Genomic DNA, 12,563 nt, shown 5'->3' on the forward strand with positions numbered 1-12,563 from the left:
CTCCGTCTCAAAAAAAAAAAAAAAAATACAAAATCAGCCTGGTGTTGTGGTGCACGCCTGTAATCCCAGCTATTCAGGAGGCTGAAGCAGGAGAATCGCTTGAACCTGGGAGGCGGAGCTTGCAGTGAGCCGAGATCCCGCCAATGCCCTCCAGCCTGGGTCACAGAGCAAAAAAAAAAAAAAAAAAAAAAAAAAACAGTCCTTTCCCACAAAGGGTGGCGCCCCATAACATCTCTTGTTAAGTGCCCCACATCTCCCCTCTGGTCTTCCACACAATCCTGGTCTCTGTTCCCCACATGGTGGGCCCCCAGGAGGCCTCTGGGCACCAGCCTCTGAGGGTGTTGCTACTAAGTGCAAACTAGTTCCACCACAATCAAAGAGCCCAGTGTCTTGCCCCCTCTCGCTGCGAACCAGTCGGTAATGGGGGGATGGGATGGGACGGTTCGGACCGGCTCACCTCTCTCCAGGCCGCACCATGCGCATCCACCCACAGGCCGCTGAGAAAAAGGCGCCAAGACGCCAAGAGAAGGTACAGGAGCCAGGTTTCCAAGGGCCGGAAGAGTCGGATGGGTGGAGGGCCTGGGCTAGGCCACGCCTCTCTCGCGGCCCCGCCCCCACGGCCCGACCCCGCCCGCCCAGCCCGGCGCCCTCTGGTCGGCTGAGCGCTAAGCGCCAGTGTGCAGCGGCTGCTGGGGCGGCAGGTGAGGCGGCTGGGGCGTTGCTGTCCGTGCGTCCGCGGGCGTCAGGTGCTCAGACCCGAGGGCCGGGAAGGGATTTGGGTTTCACAGGAACCTGGGACGGGGGTCCGCTATCCTGGGGCTGTCGGGACCGCCGCTTAAAGTTGGCCCAGTCCAGACCTCGAGTCGGGCCCCCAACCAGGTCCGGGCCCGGGCCCAGGTTCCCCTAGGGTCTCAGTTCGCCTCGATGGAGCTCCTCCCTCCGCTGCCTCAGTCCTTCTTACTGCTGCTGCTGTTGCCTGCCAAGCCCGCGGCGGCCAAGGAATGGCAGTGCCCGCGCACCCCCTACGCGGCCTCTGGAGACTTTAACGTGAAGTACATGGTGCCCAGCTTCTCCGCCGGAGGCCTGGTGCAGGCCATGGTGACCTACGAGGGCGACAGAAATGAGAGTGCTGTGTTTGTAGCCACACGCAATCGCCTGCACGTGCTTGGGCCTGACCTGAAGTCTGTCCAGAGCCTGGCCACCGGCCCTGCTGGGGACCCTGGCTGCCAGACGTGTGCAGCCTGTGGCCCAGGCCCCCACGGCCCTCCCGGTGACACAGACACAAAGGTGCTGGTGCTGGAGCCCGCGCTGCCTGCGCTGGTCAGTTGTGGCTCCAGCCTGCAGGGCCGCTGCTTCCTGCATGACCTAGAGCCCCAAGGGACAGCCGTGCATCTGGCAGCGCCAGCCTGCCTCTTCTCAGCCCACCATAACCGGCCCGATGACTGCCCCGACTGTGTGGCTAGCCCATTGGGCACCCGTGTGACTGTGGTTGAGCAAGGCCAGGCCTCCTATTTCTACGTGGCATCTTCACTGGACGCAGCCGTGGCTGCCAGCTTCAGCCCACACTCAGTGTCTATCAGGCGTCTCAAGGCCGATGCCTCGGGATTTGCACCAGGCTTTGTGGCGTTGTCAGTGCTGCCCAAGCATCTTGTCTCCTACAGTATTGAATACGTGCACAGCTTCCACACAGGAGCCTTCGTCTACTTCCTGACTGTACAGCCGGCCAGCGTGACAGATGCTCCTGGTGCCCTGCACACACGCCTGGCACGGCTTAGCGCCACTGAGCCAGAGTTGGGTGACTATCGGGAGCTGGTCCTCCACTGCAGATTTGCTCCGAAACGCAGGCGCCGGGGGGCCCCAGAGGGCGGACAGCCCTACCCTGTGCTGCGGGTGGCCCACTCTGCTCCAGTGGGTGCTCAACTTGCCACTGAGCTGAGTATTGCTGAGGGCCAGGAAGTGCTATTTGGGGTCTTTGTGGCTGGCAAGGATAGTGGCCCTGGCGTGGGCCCCAACTCTGTCGTCTGTGCCTTCCCCATTGACCTGCTGGACACATTAATTGATGAAGGTGTGGAGCGCTGTTGTGAATCCCCAGTCCATCCAGGCCTCCGGCGAGGCCTCGACTTCTTCCAGTCACCCAGTTTTTGCCCCAACCCGGTGAGCTGAAAGAAGGGGCCCTTACTTGTGAGTTGCATGCACATGGCTGAACACAGGCTGCTTCCCTTCCATCACTGAGGGGATCTGGGAGGGGGAGGGCAGGCAGAAAGAAGCATTCTCTCTCACCCAGTTCCTAAGTGCTGGGGTGGTGTGAGAAAGCAGCCAGACAAAGGCTACACTGGAGGCTGGGCTCCCAGCCAGGCTGGCCCTTGTGACTACCTCATTTTGCTCTTTCCCCTACCTGCCCATCATGGCCTCTGGTTTTTTAGTTTCCCTGGCTATGTGAGGATGGGGTTACATAACTGTGTCTCTGTTTGCATAGCTCCTGAATGCTGGGTAGAATGATGGGCATTCCCTCCTACTTGTCCACCATCCATATCCTCAGGGACACACGCAGAAAAATAGCGCCCCCCTCGCCCACCACCACCACCACCACCACACACAAATACACAGGGAGATGCTCACAGATTTACAGACTCACAGCTGCTTGCCAACAGTTTAACTTTCCCTTGTTTTGCTCTGCTTTCCAAAGGGGGTGGGACAGGAGTTGTCAGAGAATCTCCCCTTCCTCCACACCCACCCCCATCCTTCTGCCAGCCACCACGTTCCAGGGAGCCTCCTGGGCCTTGGAAGTTGGCAGCTTGTTAGGGAGCCTGCATGTCCTGGGCTTCACTAACCTGTTTGACATGGTTGGGGGTGATTGGGGGGAGTACCCAGCACTCATGGGATGGCAGCTTGGTTCTAGAAGGTTCCAGGAGCCTCACTCTAGTCTTGTGCAAGCTACTATAAACATCTGGGGAAGGCCTAGGAAGCGCTGATTGGAATTGGTCCATCTCAGACTTTTTTTTTTTTAAACCATATTTGGAGCCCTGCCCCAGGCAGGAAGTCTCAAAGCCCGTGCTGAACTGGGGGCTCCTTCCAACAGACTCTATCTAGGCTCTCTCCAGCCATCATGTAGGCAACAGCAATAAGATTGGACCAAGGAATGGGACCCACAGCTACTGCTCTCATATTCTCTAGCCATCATCCTGTGGCCCTGGGCCTGCTGTGACATTCTCGACAGACTCCTTTCCACTCCTATTGATGCCTCGGAGATGGGAGGAGAACTTACACCCAATGTGAGGTTGGGGGTCTTTAGCCTCCCTCCCTCTGCTGAGTACATCTGGGTTGAGAGGCCTTAGGGTTGGGGACTCCTTGTCTGGGCCTGGGCAGGCCTGCCTGGCCCCTTCTCCTTCCCAGTGGGGAGTCAGTACCTCTCCCCAGCTTGGCTAGTGGTCAGTGGGTCAGAAGACACCCAGCACGGCTGGGCAGTGCCAGGCTCCAGAAGGACTAATCTTGGTCCCTGCCCACAGGCTGGCCAGGCCCCCAGGAGGTGTGTGAATCACCCTGTACAGTGTTTGCCTAGCAACTGTGGGCATGCAGCCACTGGGGCAGCACCCACATAGTGGTTGGCCTCAGGAGGCCTGAGGGACTCAGAGCTGGTGCCTGTCCTCCATGGGACATTGGACACTTACGTGTTTTCAGGAGCCTGGAGCCCCTACCTAAGCCTGGGAACCTGGAGCTAAGGTCCTGGGGCCTAGGGACAAGCAGGCTAGGGTGTGGGCCTGGCTAAGGTAGGGTTCTATTACCCGTCAGAGCCCCACCTGTCCCTGAGTCATGCTGGAAACACCTGGCAGGCTTCCGGCTCGGGCCAAGCCAAGCCGATTTCCTGCCTCAAGTGAGGACAAAATCCCAGTCCCCGCCACCCAAGTTGTAGGCGCAGGGTGTATGGGGTTTCAAGGCTCAGCTCCACATCTACTTTTGCCTCCAGGGCTGCTAATCAGTGCTGAGGTCTCAGGACTGGGTTAAGTCTCTGTGGTCTGATGGAGACTTCAGAGGCTCCTGCTTCAAGGAGTGCCCTCAGGGCTGGTGAGGGAGAGTCCTGAGCACCTAGGGCTGGCTACTGAGCCCCGTCTGCACCTCACACTCAGGTCCAACACCGTGAGTTCATACCCTGGTGTCCTGGTTTCCCAGAGCTTCCACAGTCCTGCCCTGGAGCATGACTGCAGCCCCCAAAACACCCCCTTGCTAAGAGCCGGGGAGAGGTTAGTACCCCTTAGCTTCCAGAACTTAGTTCTGGCACCCAGGCTGTAGGGGTTTGGTTTATCCCTTTTGTACCCTGAAGGGGGGTATAGGAAGCAGCCAAGGGTACAGGAAGACCTTTGGAGTCTAGGGAGAAGGACCGTGTTCCCAACCTTGTGCTGGCCAATTAATGCAAGTGGGGAAACCGAAGCCCAGAGGAGACAGGGTTTGCTGAAGTGCACACAGAGAAGCAGAGAAGAGCCAGCAGGGGGCAGGAGAAGACTCTTGTGGAGCTGAGACTTCCAACTTGGCTCCCCTCTTGAGCGTTTATGATGCCTTGGACAAGAGACCAAACCTCTTGAGCCTGTTTCCTCATCTGTAAGATGTATGGGGTGGGCCAGCCATGGTGGCTCATGCCTGTAATCCCAGCACTCTGGGAGGCCAAAGTGGGCAGATCACAAGGTCAGGAGTTCGAGACCAGCCTGGCCAACATCGTGAAACCCCCGTCTCTACTAAAAATACAAAAAATTAGCCAGGGGTGGTGGCAGGCACCTGTAATCCCAGCTACTCCGGAGCCTGAGGCAGGAGAATCACTTGAACCCGGGAGGTGGAGGTTGTAGTGAGCCAAGATCATGCCACTGCACTCTAGCCCCGGCAACAATGTGAGACACTGTCTCAAAAAAAAAAAAAAAAGATGTACGGGGTGGTTGTGAGGATGGAATGGGGGTAACTCACCATCAGGATGGACATGGCAGGGTGGAGCAGGGAGAATGGGGAGTGAGCCTTCCAGCCTGGGCCTTCTGCCTGCCCTTGCTACACTGAGAGCCCTGTGGGGGCAATGCGAGATGGTAACCGGCAGGCCCAGGGCCTTCTCCAGTCAGGCCAGGTGAGGGGTGAGAGTGTTGGGCTACTGTGGCCACTGACAAAGGCCCCAGAGGGTAGGGGCACAGGGCTGAACCCTGACTCGTTCCCTTCCCTGACTTTTCCCAGCCTGGCCTGGAGGCCCCCAGCCCCAACACCAGCTGCCGCCACTTCCCTTTGCTGGTCAGTAGCAGCTTCTCACGTGTGGACCTATTCAACGGGCTGTTGGGAACAGTAGAGGTCACTGCATTGTATGTGACACGCCTTGACAACGTCACAGTGGCGCACATGGGCACAGCGGATGGGCGTATCCTGCAGGTGGGTCCTCATCCCCACAGCCCCATGGCCCTGGGTCTTTGTCTCCATCCCCATTTTGCTCACATCTGACCTGTCCTAGGTGGAGCTGGCCAGGTCACTCAACTACTTGCTGTATGTGTCCAACTTCTCACTGGGTGACAGTGGGCAGCCAGTGCAGCGGGATGTCAGTCGCCTTGGGGACCACCTACTCTTCGCCTCTGGAGACCAGGTGAGGTGGGCAGGGGCAGGGCCTGGGACCAGGGTTGTGGGATCACAGACTGTCCATCCAATCCAGGGAGGCATTGACATACAGGAGGGTCTATAGGGCCCAATCTCCCCCTCCAGGTGCCCCTAGTCACCTGTCTTCTACCCCCAGGTTTTCCAGGTGCCTATCCGAGGCCCTGGCTGCCGCCACTTCCTCACCTGTGGGCGTTGCCTAAGGGCACAGCGTTTCATGGGCTGTGGCTGGTGTGGGAACATGTGTGGCCGGCAGAAGGAGTGTCCTGGCTCCTGGCAACAGGACCACTGTCCGCCTAAGCTTACTGAGGTATGGCTTCCCTGGCAGGGCACAGGTAAGAGTGGGACAGGCTGGGCCTGGGGTGGTGGTCAGCAAGTCTTGATCACAATCTTTCTCAGGTCTGGGAGTGTCCTTCATATCTACAAGGAGGGCATTCTTGTCAGAGGGGATGACACATGCAAAGACTTGGAGGCAGGAAAGTGCTTGAATGAGGACTAGCAAGTGACTCCAAATGGCTGGAGCATGGGGCAGGCAAGGGGTACGGCAAGAGACTTTGGGGAAGCAGGTGGGGCTGAGAGAGCCCAACCCCACATGAGGACTCAGGCTGTTTTCCCCATTTCAGTTCCACCCCCACAGTGGACCTTTAAGGGGCAGTACAAGGCTGACCCTGTGTGGCTCCAACTTCTACCTGCACCCTTCTGGTCTGGTGCCTGAGGGAACCCATCAGATAACTGTGGGCCAAAGTCCCTGCCGGCCACTGCCCAAGGACAGCTCAAAACTCAGGTACAGTCTGGTCCCTACCCTCCCTTTCCCTGAAGGGAGCAACCAAGCAGCCCCTTCCCCATGAGACCCTGTTCTCCGCTTATCAGAGGCAAGGAGGGATGGGGGAAGCTGCAGTGGTTCTGACTGTTTTGTGTCTCGGGAGATGTCTCTGTCCCTTTTTGAGCTTTCATGTGCCCTTCCTGTCTGTTCACTCATGGACCAGCCAAGGTTAATCTCTGTCCCACCAGAACCTTCCTTCTCTGGAGGGAGGCATGGGTGGAGAAACGCCATTCTCTGGCTCAGAGGAGCCCTGTGGCTTGTGGCAGGCATGCAGCTAGGCCTGTGTAATTCCTGGCTGACCTCAGGGGTTCCCCTGGTGCCCCAGACCAGTGCCCCGGAAAGACTTTGTAGAGGAGTTTGAATGTGAACTGGAGCCCTTGGGCACCCAAGCAGTGGGGCCTACCAACGTCAGCCTCACCGTGACTAACATGCCACCGGGCAAGCACTTCCGGATAGACGGCACCTCCATGCTCAGAGGCTTCTTTTTCATGGTGAGGTCACCTTGCCCTGTCTGTGCCCTTGGCCAGTGCGTGGTACGGGAAGGGAGGGGCTTGGAGTGGACGACCTGTTCCACCTAAGCCACCTCTATGTCCTTTTAGGAGCCAGTGCTGATAGCAGTGCAACCCCTCTTTGGCCCACGGGCAGGAGGCACCTGTCTCACTCTTGAAGGCCAGAGTCTGTCTGTAGGCACCAGCCGGGCTGTGCTGGTCAATGGGACTGAGTGTCTGCTAGCACGGTAAGTACCACCAGGCAGGCATGGAAGGCCACAGGGTTCTATCCAGGTGGAGACCTGGACTCTGTCAGGGTGGAGGGAAGAGTGCTCGTTACATGGTCAGTGTGGTGTGGAGAACAGGTCCAGGAAGAAAAGACTACTGCCCTCTTCAGCCCAGAGGCAAGAGAGCCCATCACAGAGTGGCTCCAGCCAAGGCTGTGGGGAACTTGTTCCCTCCTTACCCTCTTGGAATGTCTTCCTGGGACCACCTTATCTTCAGACAGACCATGGAGTGGGGCAGGTGGGAGAGATAACAGACGAACTGGGAGAGGGCAACAGGCCCCTGGAGGAAGTGGGCCCGGCCATCACAAAGGGGGTAACCCTGAGCCCAATCTCTTGTTCCTGCAGGGTCAGTGAGGGGCAGCTTTTATGTGCCACACCCCCTGGGGCCATGGTGGCCGGTGTCCCCCTTAGCCTGCAGGTGGGGGGTGCCCAGGTACCTGGTTCCTGGACCTTCCACTACAGAGAAGACCCTGTTGTGCTAAGCATCAGCCCCAACTGTGGCTACATGTAAGCGCCACCTCTTTGCCCACTCTGGCCTCTGGGGAATGAGAGAGCCAGCCTTGGAGAACACCCAAAGCCTACCACCCTGCCCTCTTCCACAGCAACTCCCACATCACCATCTATGGCCAGCATCTAACCTCAGCATGGCACTTAGTGCTGTCATTCCATGATGGCCTTAGGGCAGTGGAGAGCAGGGTGAGTGAGTGCTGGCCAGGAGGGAGGAAGGCTGGATGAGTTCCCTGAGCTGCAGCCCAACCTTGTGCTGGGCTGAGGAGAGGAGCAATCACAGGTGGGGTTCCTGGCTAATCACCTATTTGTCCCAGCAGTGTGAGAGGCAGCTTCCAGAGCAGCAGTTGTGCCGCCTGCCTGAATATGTGGTCCAAGACCCCCAGGGATGGGTGGCAGGAAATCTGAGTGCCTGGGGGGATGGAGCTGCTGGCTTTACACTGCCTGGCTTTCGCTTCCTAACCCCACCCCATCCACCCAGTGCCAACCTAATTCCACTGAAGCCTGAGGAGCATGCCATTAAGTTTGAGGTAAGTGTAAGGGATAGGGGCAGGGACAGTTGGGGATCTGAAAGTAGGGACCAGCCTACTGGCTGGTCCTCATGACCCTTTCTGCAGTATATTGGGCTGGGCGCTGTGACTGACTGCGTGGGTGTCAACGTGACCGTGGGTGGTGAGAGCTGCCAGCACGAGTTCCGGGGGGACATGGTTGTCTGCCCCCTGCCCCCATCCCTGCAGCTTGGCAAGGATGGTGCCCCACTGCAGGTAGGCAGCCCAGCCTGGACCTCCCTGGGAAACACGGGCAGAGGGCCTGCAGACTGGGCCTGAGTTGCCACCTGTTGCCAGGTCTGCGTGGATGGTGAATGTCGCATCCTGGGTAGAGTGGTGTGGCCAGGGCCAGATGGGGTCCCACAGAGCACACTCCTTGGTATTCTGTTGCCTTTGCTGCTGCTTGTGGCCGCATTGGCCACTGCACTGGTCTTCAGCTACTGGTGGCAGAGGAAGCAGCTAGGTGAGTTCTCTGCTCCTACCTTTATTCAGCCCCTACCCCCAACCAATGGCATCTTCAAGTCCCTACATCCTCTCTCTGCCCAGGACTTAGGGATCTAAGTCCTCCCCAGAGGGGTTGGCCCCTAGGAGCTTGGAAAGCCAGGCCACCAGGGATTCTCTTTCCACAGTTCTTCCTCCCAACCTGGATGACCTGGCATCCCTGGACCAGACTGCTGGAGCCACACCCCTGCCTATTCTCTACTCGGGCTCTGACTACAGAAGTGGCCTTGGTGAGATAGTGGAGGCATGAGTAGCTAAAGCCACCCCCTCTCCCTACAAGCTCCTCACTCCCTCTCCCCACAGCACGCCCTGCCACTGATGATCTGGATTCCGCCACTTGTGTCCATGGAGCATCCTTCTCCAATAGTGAAGATGAATCCTGTGTTCCACTGCTGCGGAAAGAGTCCATCCAGCTAAGGGACCTGGACTCTGCGCTCTTGGCTGAGGTCAAGGATGTGCTGATTCCCCATGAGCGGGTGGTCACCCACAGTGACCGAGTCATTGGCAAAGGTGTGGGGGCCAGGTGGGGCTGGGGCAGAGATGGAGTCTCAAGATGACATTGGCTAGACCAGGCACGGTGGCTCACGCCTGTAATCCCAGCACTTTGGGAGGCCGAGGCAGGCAGATCACGAGGTCAGGAGATCGAGACCGTCCTGGCTAACACGGTGAAACCCCGTCTCTACTAAAAACACAAAAAAAATTAGCCGGCCGTGGTGACAGGCACCTGTAGTCCCAGCTACTCGGGAGGCTGAGGCAGGAGAATAGCGTGAACCTGGGAAGTGGAGCTTGCAGTGAGCCAAGATTGCGCCACTGCACTCCAGCCTGGGCGACAGAGCGAGACTCCGTCTCAAAAAAAAAATAAATAACATAGGCTAAAGGGACCAGATTTTGCTCTAATCTTCTCACCAACCTGTGTGACCTTGGTTATACCACTTAACCTCTCTGAGCCTCCATTTGCTCATCTGTAAAATGGGGATGAGAAAAGTTCTGTCTTCAGTGAGTTCTGGTGTGGATCACTCAGGCACAGGAGGATTGTAGCCTCTGCCATCATGTGGCTGCTGTTTATTTTTGGTTTTATTTATGGTTTTGTTTTTGAGACAGGGTCTCACTCTGTTACCCAGGCTGGAGTGCAATGACACAATCATGGCTCACTGCAGCCTCGACCTCCCCAGGCTCAGGTGATCCTCCTGCCTCAGCCTCCTGAGTAGCTGGGACTACAAGCATGCACCACCATGCCTGGCTAATTTTTTGTTTGTCTTTTGTAGGGATGGGCCTCAAATCATATTGTCCAGGCTGCCCGTGAGCTCCTGGACTCAAGCAATCTGCCTGCCTAACCTTCTCAAAGTGCTGGGATTACAGGCATGAGCCACCAAACCCAGCCTGTTTTATTATATTTATTTTATTTTTATTTTTATTCTAGTTTATTATTATTATTATTCTGAGACAGAATTTCACTCTTATTGCCCAGGCTGGAGTACAATGGCACGATCTCGGCTCACTGCAACCTCCTCCTCCTAGGTTCAAGCAATTCTCCTGTCTCAGCTTCCTGAGTAGCTGGGATTACAGGTGCCTGCCACAACACCTGGCTAATTTTTGGTATTTTTGGTAGAGACAGGATTTCACCATGTTGGCCAGGCTGGTCTTGAACTCCTGACCTCAGGTGATCCGCCTGCCTCAGCCTCCCAAAGTGCTGGGATTACAGGCATGAGCCACCACCCCAGACTATTTTATTTTCCTTTTTCTTTTTCTTTTTTTTTTTGAGACGGAGTCTCGCTCTTTTGCCCACACTGGAGTGCAGTGGCGCTATCTCGGCTCACTGCAAGCTCCACCTCCCAGGTTCACGCCATTCTTCTGCCTCAACCTCCTGAGTAGGTGGGACTACAGGCACCCGCCACCACACCCGGCTAATTTTTTGTATTTTTAGTAGAGACAGGATTTCACCGTGTTAGCAGGATGGTCTCGATCTCCTGACCTCGTGATCCACCCACCTTGGCCTCCCAAAGTGCTGGGATTACAGGCGTGAGCCACCGTGCCTGGCCTATTTTATTTTTTCAAGATGGAGTCTTGCTCCGTCACCCAGGCTGGAGTGCAGTGGCACGATCTCGGCTCACTGCAACCTCCGCCTCCCAGGTTCAAGCAATTATCTTGCCTCAGCCTCCCAAGTAGCTGGGATTACAGGTGCCCGCCACCACACCTGGCTAATTTTTGTATTTTTAGTAGAGATGGGGTTTCACCATGTTGGCCAGGCTGGTCTCAAACCCAAACCCCTGACCTCGTGATCCGCCCACCTTGGCCTCCCAAAGTGCCAGGATTATAAGCATGAGCCACCGCACCCGGCCATTTTATTTTATTTTATTTTCATTTCATGAGATGGAGTCTCCCTCTGTTGCTCAGGCTGGAATGCAGTGGCGTGATCTTGGATCACNTCAAGATGGAGTCTTGCTCCGTCACCCAGGCTGGAGTGCAGTGGCACGATCTCGGCTCACTGCAACCTCCGCCTCCCAGGTTCAAGCAATTATCTTGCCTCAGCCTCCCTAGTAGCTGGGGTTTCAGGTGCCCGCCACCACACCTGGCTAATTTTGTATTTTAGTAGAGATGGGGTTTCACCATGTTGGCCAGGCTGGTCTCAAACCCAAACCCCTGACCTCGTGATCCGCCCACCTTGGCCTCCCAAAGTGCCAGGATTATAAGCATGAGCCACCGCACCCGGCCATTTTATTTTATTTTATTTTCATTTCATGAGATGGAGTCTCCCTCTGTTGCTCAGGCTGGAATGCAGTGGCGTGATCTTGGATCACTGCAACCTCTGCCTCCTAGGTTCAAGCGATTCTCCTGCCTCAGCCTCCCTGAGTAGCTGGGACTACAGATGCATGCCACCACACCCAGCTAATTTTTTTTTTTTTTTTTTTTGTAGTTTTGTATTTTTAGTAGAGACGAGGTTTCACCATGTTGGCCAGGTTGGTCTCGAACTCCTAACCTCAGGTGATCCGCCCACCTCGACCTCCCAAAGTGCTGGGATTATAGGCATGAGCCACCGCACCTGGCCAATTTATTTATTTATTTATTTATTTTTGAGACAGAGCCTCGCTCTGTCATCCAGGCTGGAGTGCAGTGGTGTGATCTCGGCTCATTGCAACCTCTGCCTCCCGGATTCAAGTGATTCTCCTGCCTCAGCCTCCTGAGTAGCTGGGATTACAGACATGCGCCACCACGCCCATCTAATTTTTGTATTTTTAGTAGAGATGGAGTTTCATCATGTTGGCCAGGCTGGTCTCAAACTCCCGACCTCAGGTAATCCACCCGCCTTGGCCTCCCGAAGTGCTGGGATTACAGGCGTGAGCCATCGCACCCGGACCTGCTTTATTTTTTTTTAGTTTTTAGTTATTATTTTGAGACAGTCTCGCTCTGTTGCCCAGGCTGGAGTGCAGTGGTGCGATCTCGGCTCACTGCAACTTCTGCCTCCTGGATTCAAGCGTTTCTCCTGCCTCCGCCTCCTGAGTAGCTGGGATTACAGGGGCCTGCCACTGCCACCACACCTGTCTAATTTTTGTAGTTTTAGTAGAGACAGGGTTTCACCATGTTGGCCAGACTGGTCTTGAACCCCTAACCTCAGCTGATCCTCCCGCCCCAGTCTCCCAAAGTGTTAACATTATAGGCATAAGCCTTTTTTAAAAAAATTTTTTTTTTTTTTTTGAGACGGAGTCTTGCTCTATCGCCCGGGCTGGAGTGCAGTGGCCGGATCTCAGCTCACTGCAAGCTCCGTCTCCCGGGTTCACGCCATTCTCCTGCCTCAGCCTCC

At 56.3% G+C, this 12,563-nt stretch overlaps 1 protein-coding gene across 4 annotated transcripts in view; it reads left to right on the plus strand.

Annotated features, from left to right (window-relative positions):
* Nucleotides 1–426: 426 nt before the first annotated feature.
* MST1R (macrophage stimulating 1 receptor) overlaps nucleotides 427–12,563 on the plus strand; it is an 18,778-nt gene continuing 6,641 nt past the window's right edge. For 3 of the 4 annotated variants that reach the window (XR_001884659.1, XM_017868025.1, XM_017868027.1), the window contains exons 1-14: nucleotides 427–2,154; nucleotides 5,206–5,394; nucleotides 5,474–5,602; nucleotides 5,750–5,920; nucleotides 6,234–6,394; nucleotides 6,759–6,924; nucleotides 7,033–7,169; nucleotides 7,554–7,715; nucleotides 7,811–7,904; nucleotides 8,033–8,245; nucleotides 8,333–8,479; nucleotides 8,561–8,726; nucleotides 8,893–8,994; nucleotides 9,068–9,274. Coding sequence is in view for 3 of the 4 variants with exons in the window: in XM_017868025.1 (XP_017723514.1) it covers nucleotides 925–2,154; nucleotides 5,206–5,394; nucleotides 5,474–5,602; nucleotides 5,750–5,920; nucleotides 6,234–6,394; nucleotides 6,759–6,924; nucleotides 7,033–7,169; nucleotides 7,554–7,715; nucleotides 7,811–7,904; nucleotides 8,033–8,245; nucleotides 8,333–8,479; nucleotides 8,561–8,726; nucleotides 8,893–8,994; nucleotides 9,068–9,274 (3,274 nt within the window). In the remaining variant the exon portion in view is untranslated. The remainder of the gene's footprint in view (nucleotides 2,155–5,205; nucleotides 5,395–5,473; nucleotides 5,603–5,749; nucleotides 5,921–6,233; nucleotides 6,395–6,758; nucleotides 6,925–7,032; nucleotides 7,170–7,553; nucleotides 7,716–7,810; nucleotides 7,905–8,032; nucleotides 8,246–8,332; nucleotides 8,480–8,560; nucleotides 8,727–8,892; nucleotides 8,995–9,067; nucleotides 9,275–12,563) is intronic. The other variant, XM_017868026.1, reaches the window with a different exon arrangement.

The sequence above is a fragment of the Rhinopithecus bieti genome, unplaced genomic scaffold (assembly GCF_001698545.2).
Source record: "Rhinopithecus bieti isolate Rb0 unplaced genomic scaffold, ASM169854v2 scaffold_3875, whole genome shotgun sequence".
NCBI lineage: Eukaryota > Metazoa > Chordata > Mammalia > Primates > Cercopithecidae > Rhinopithecus > Rhinopithecus bieti.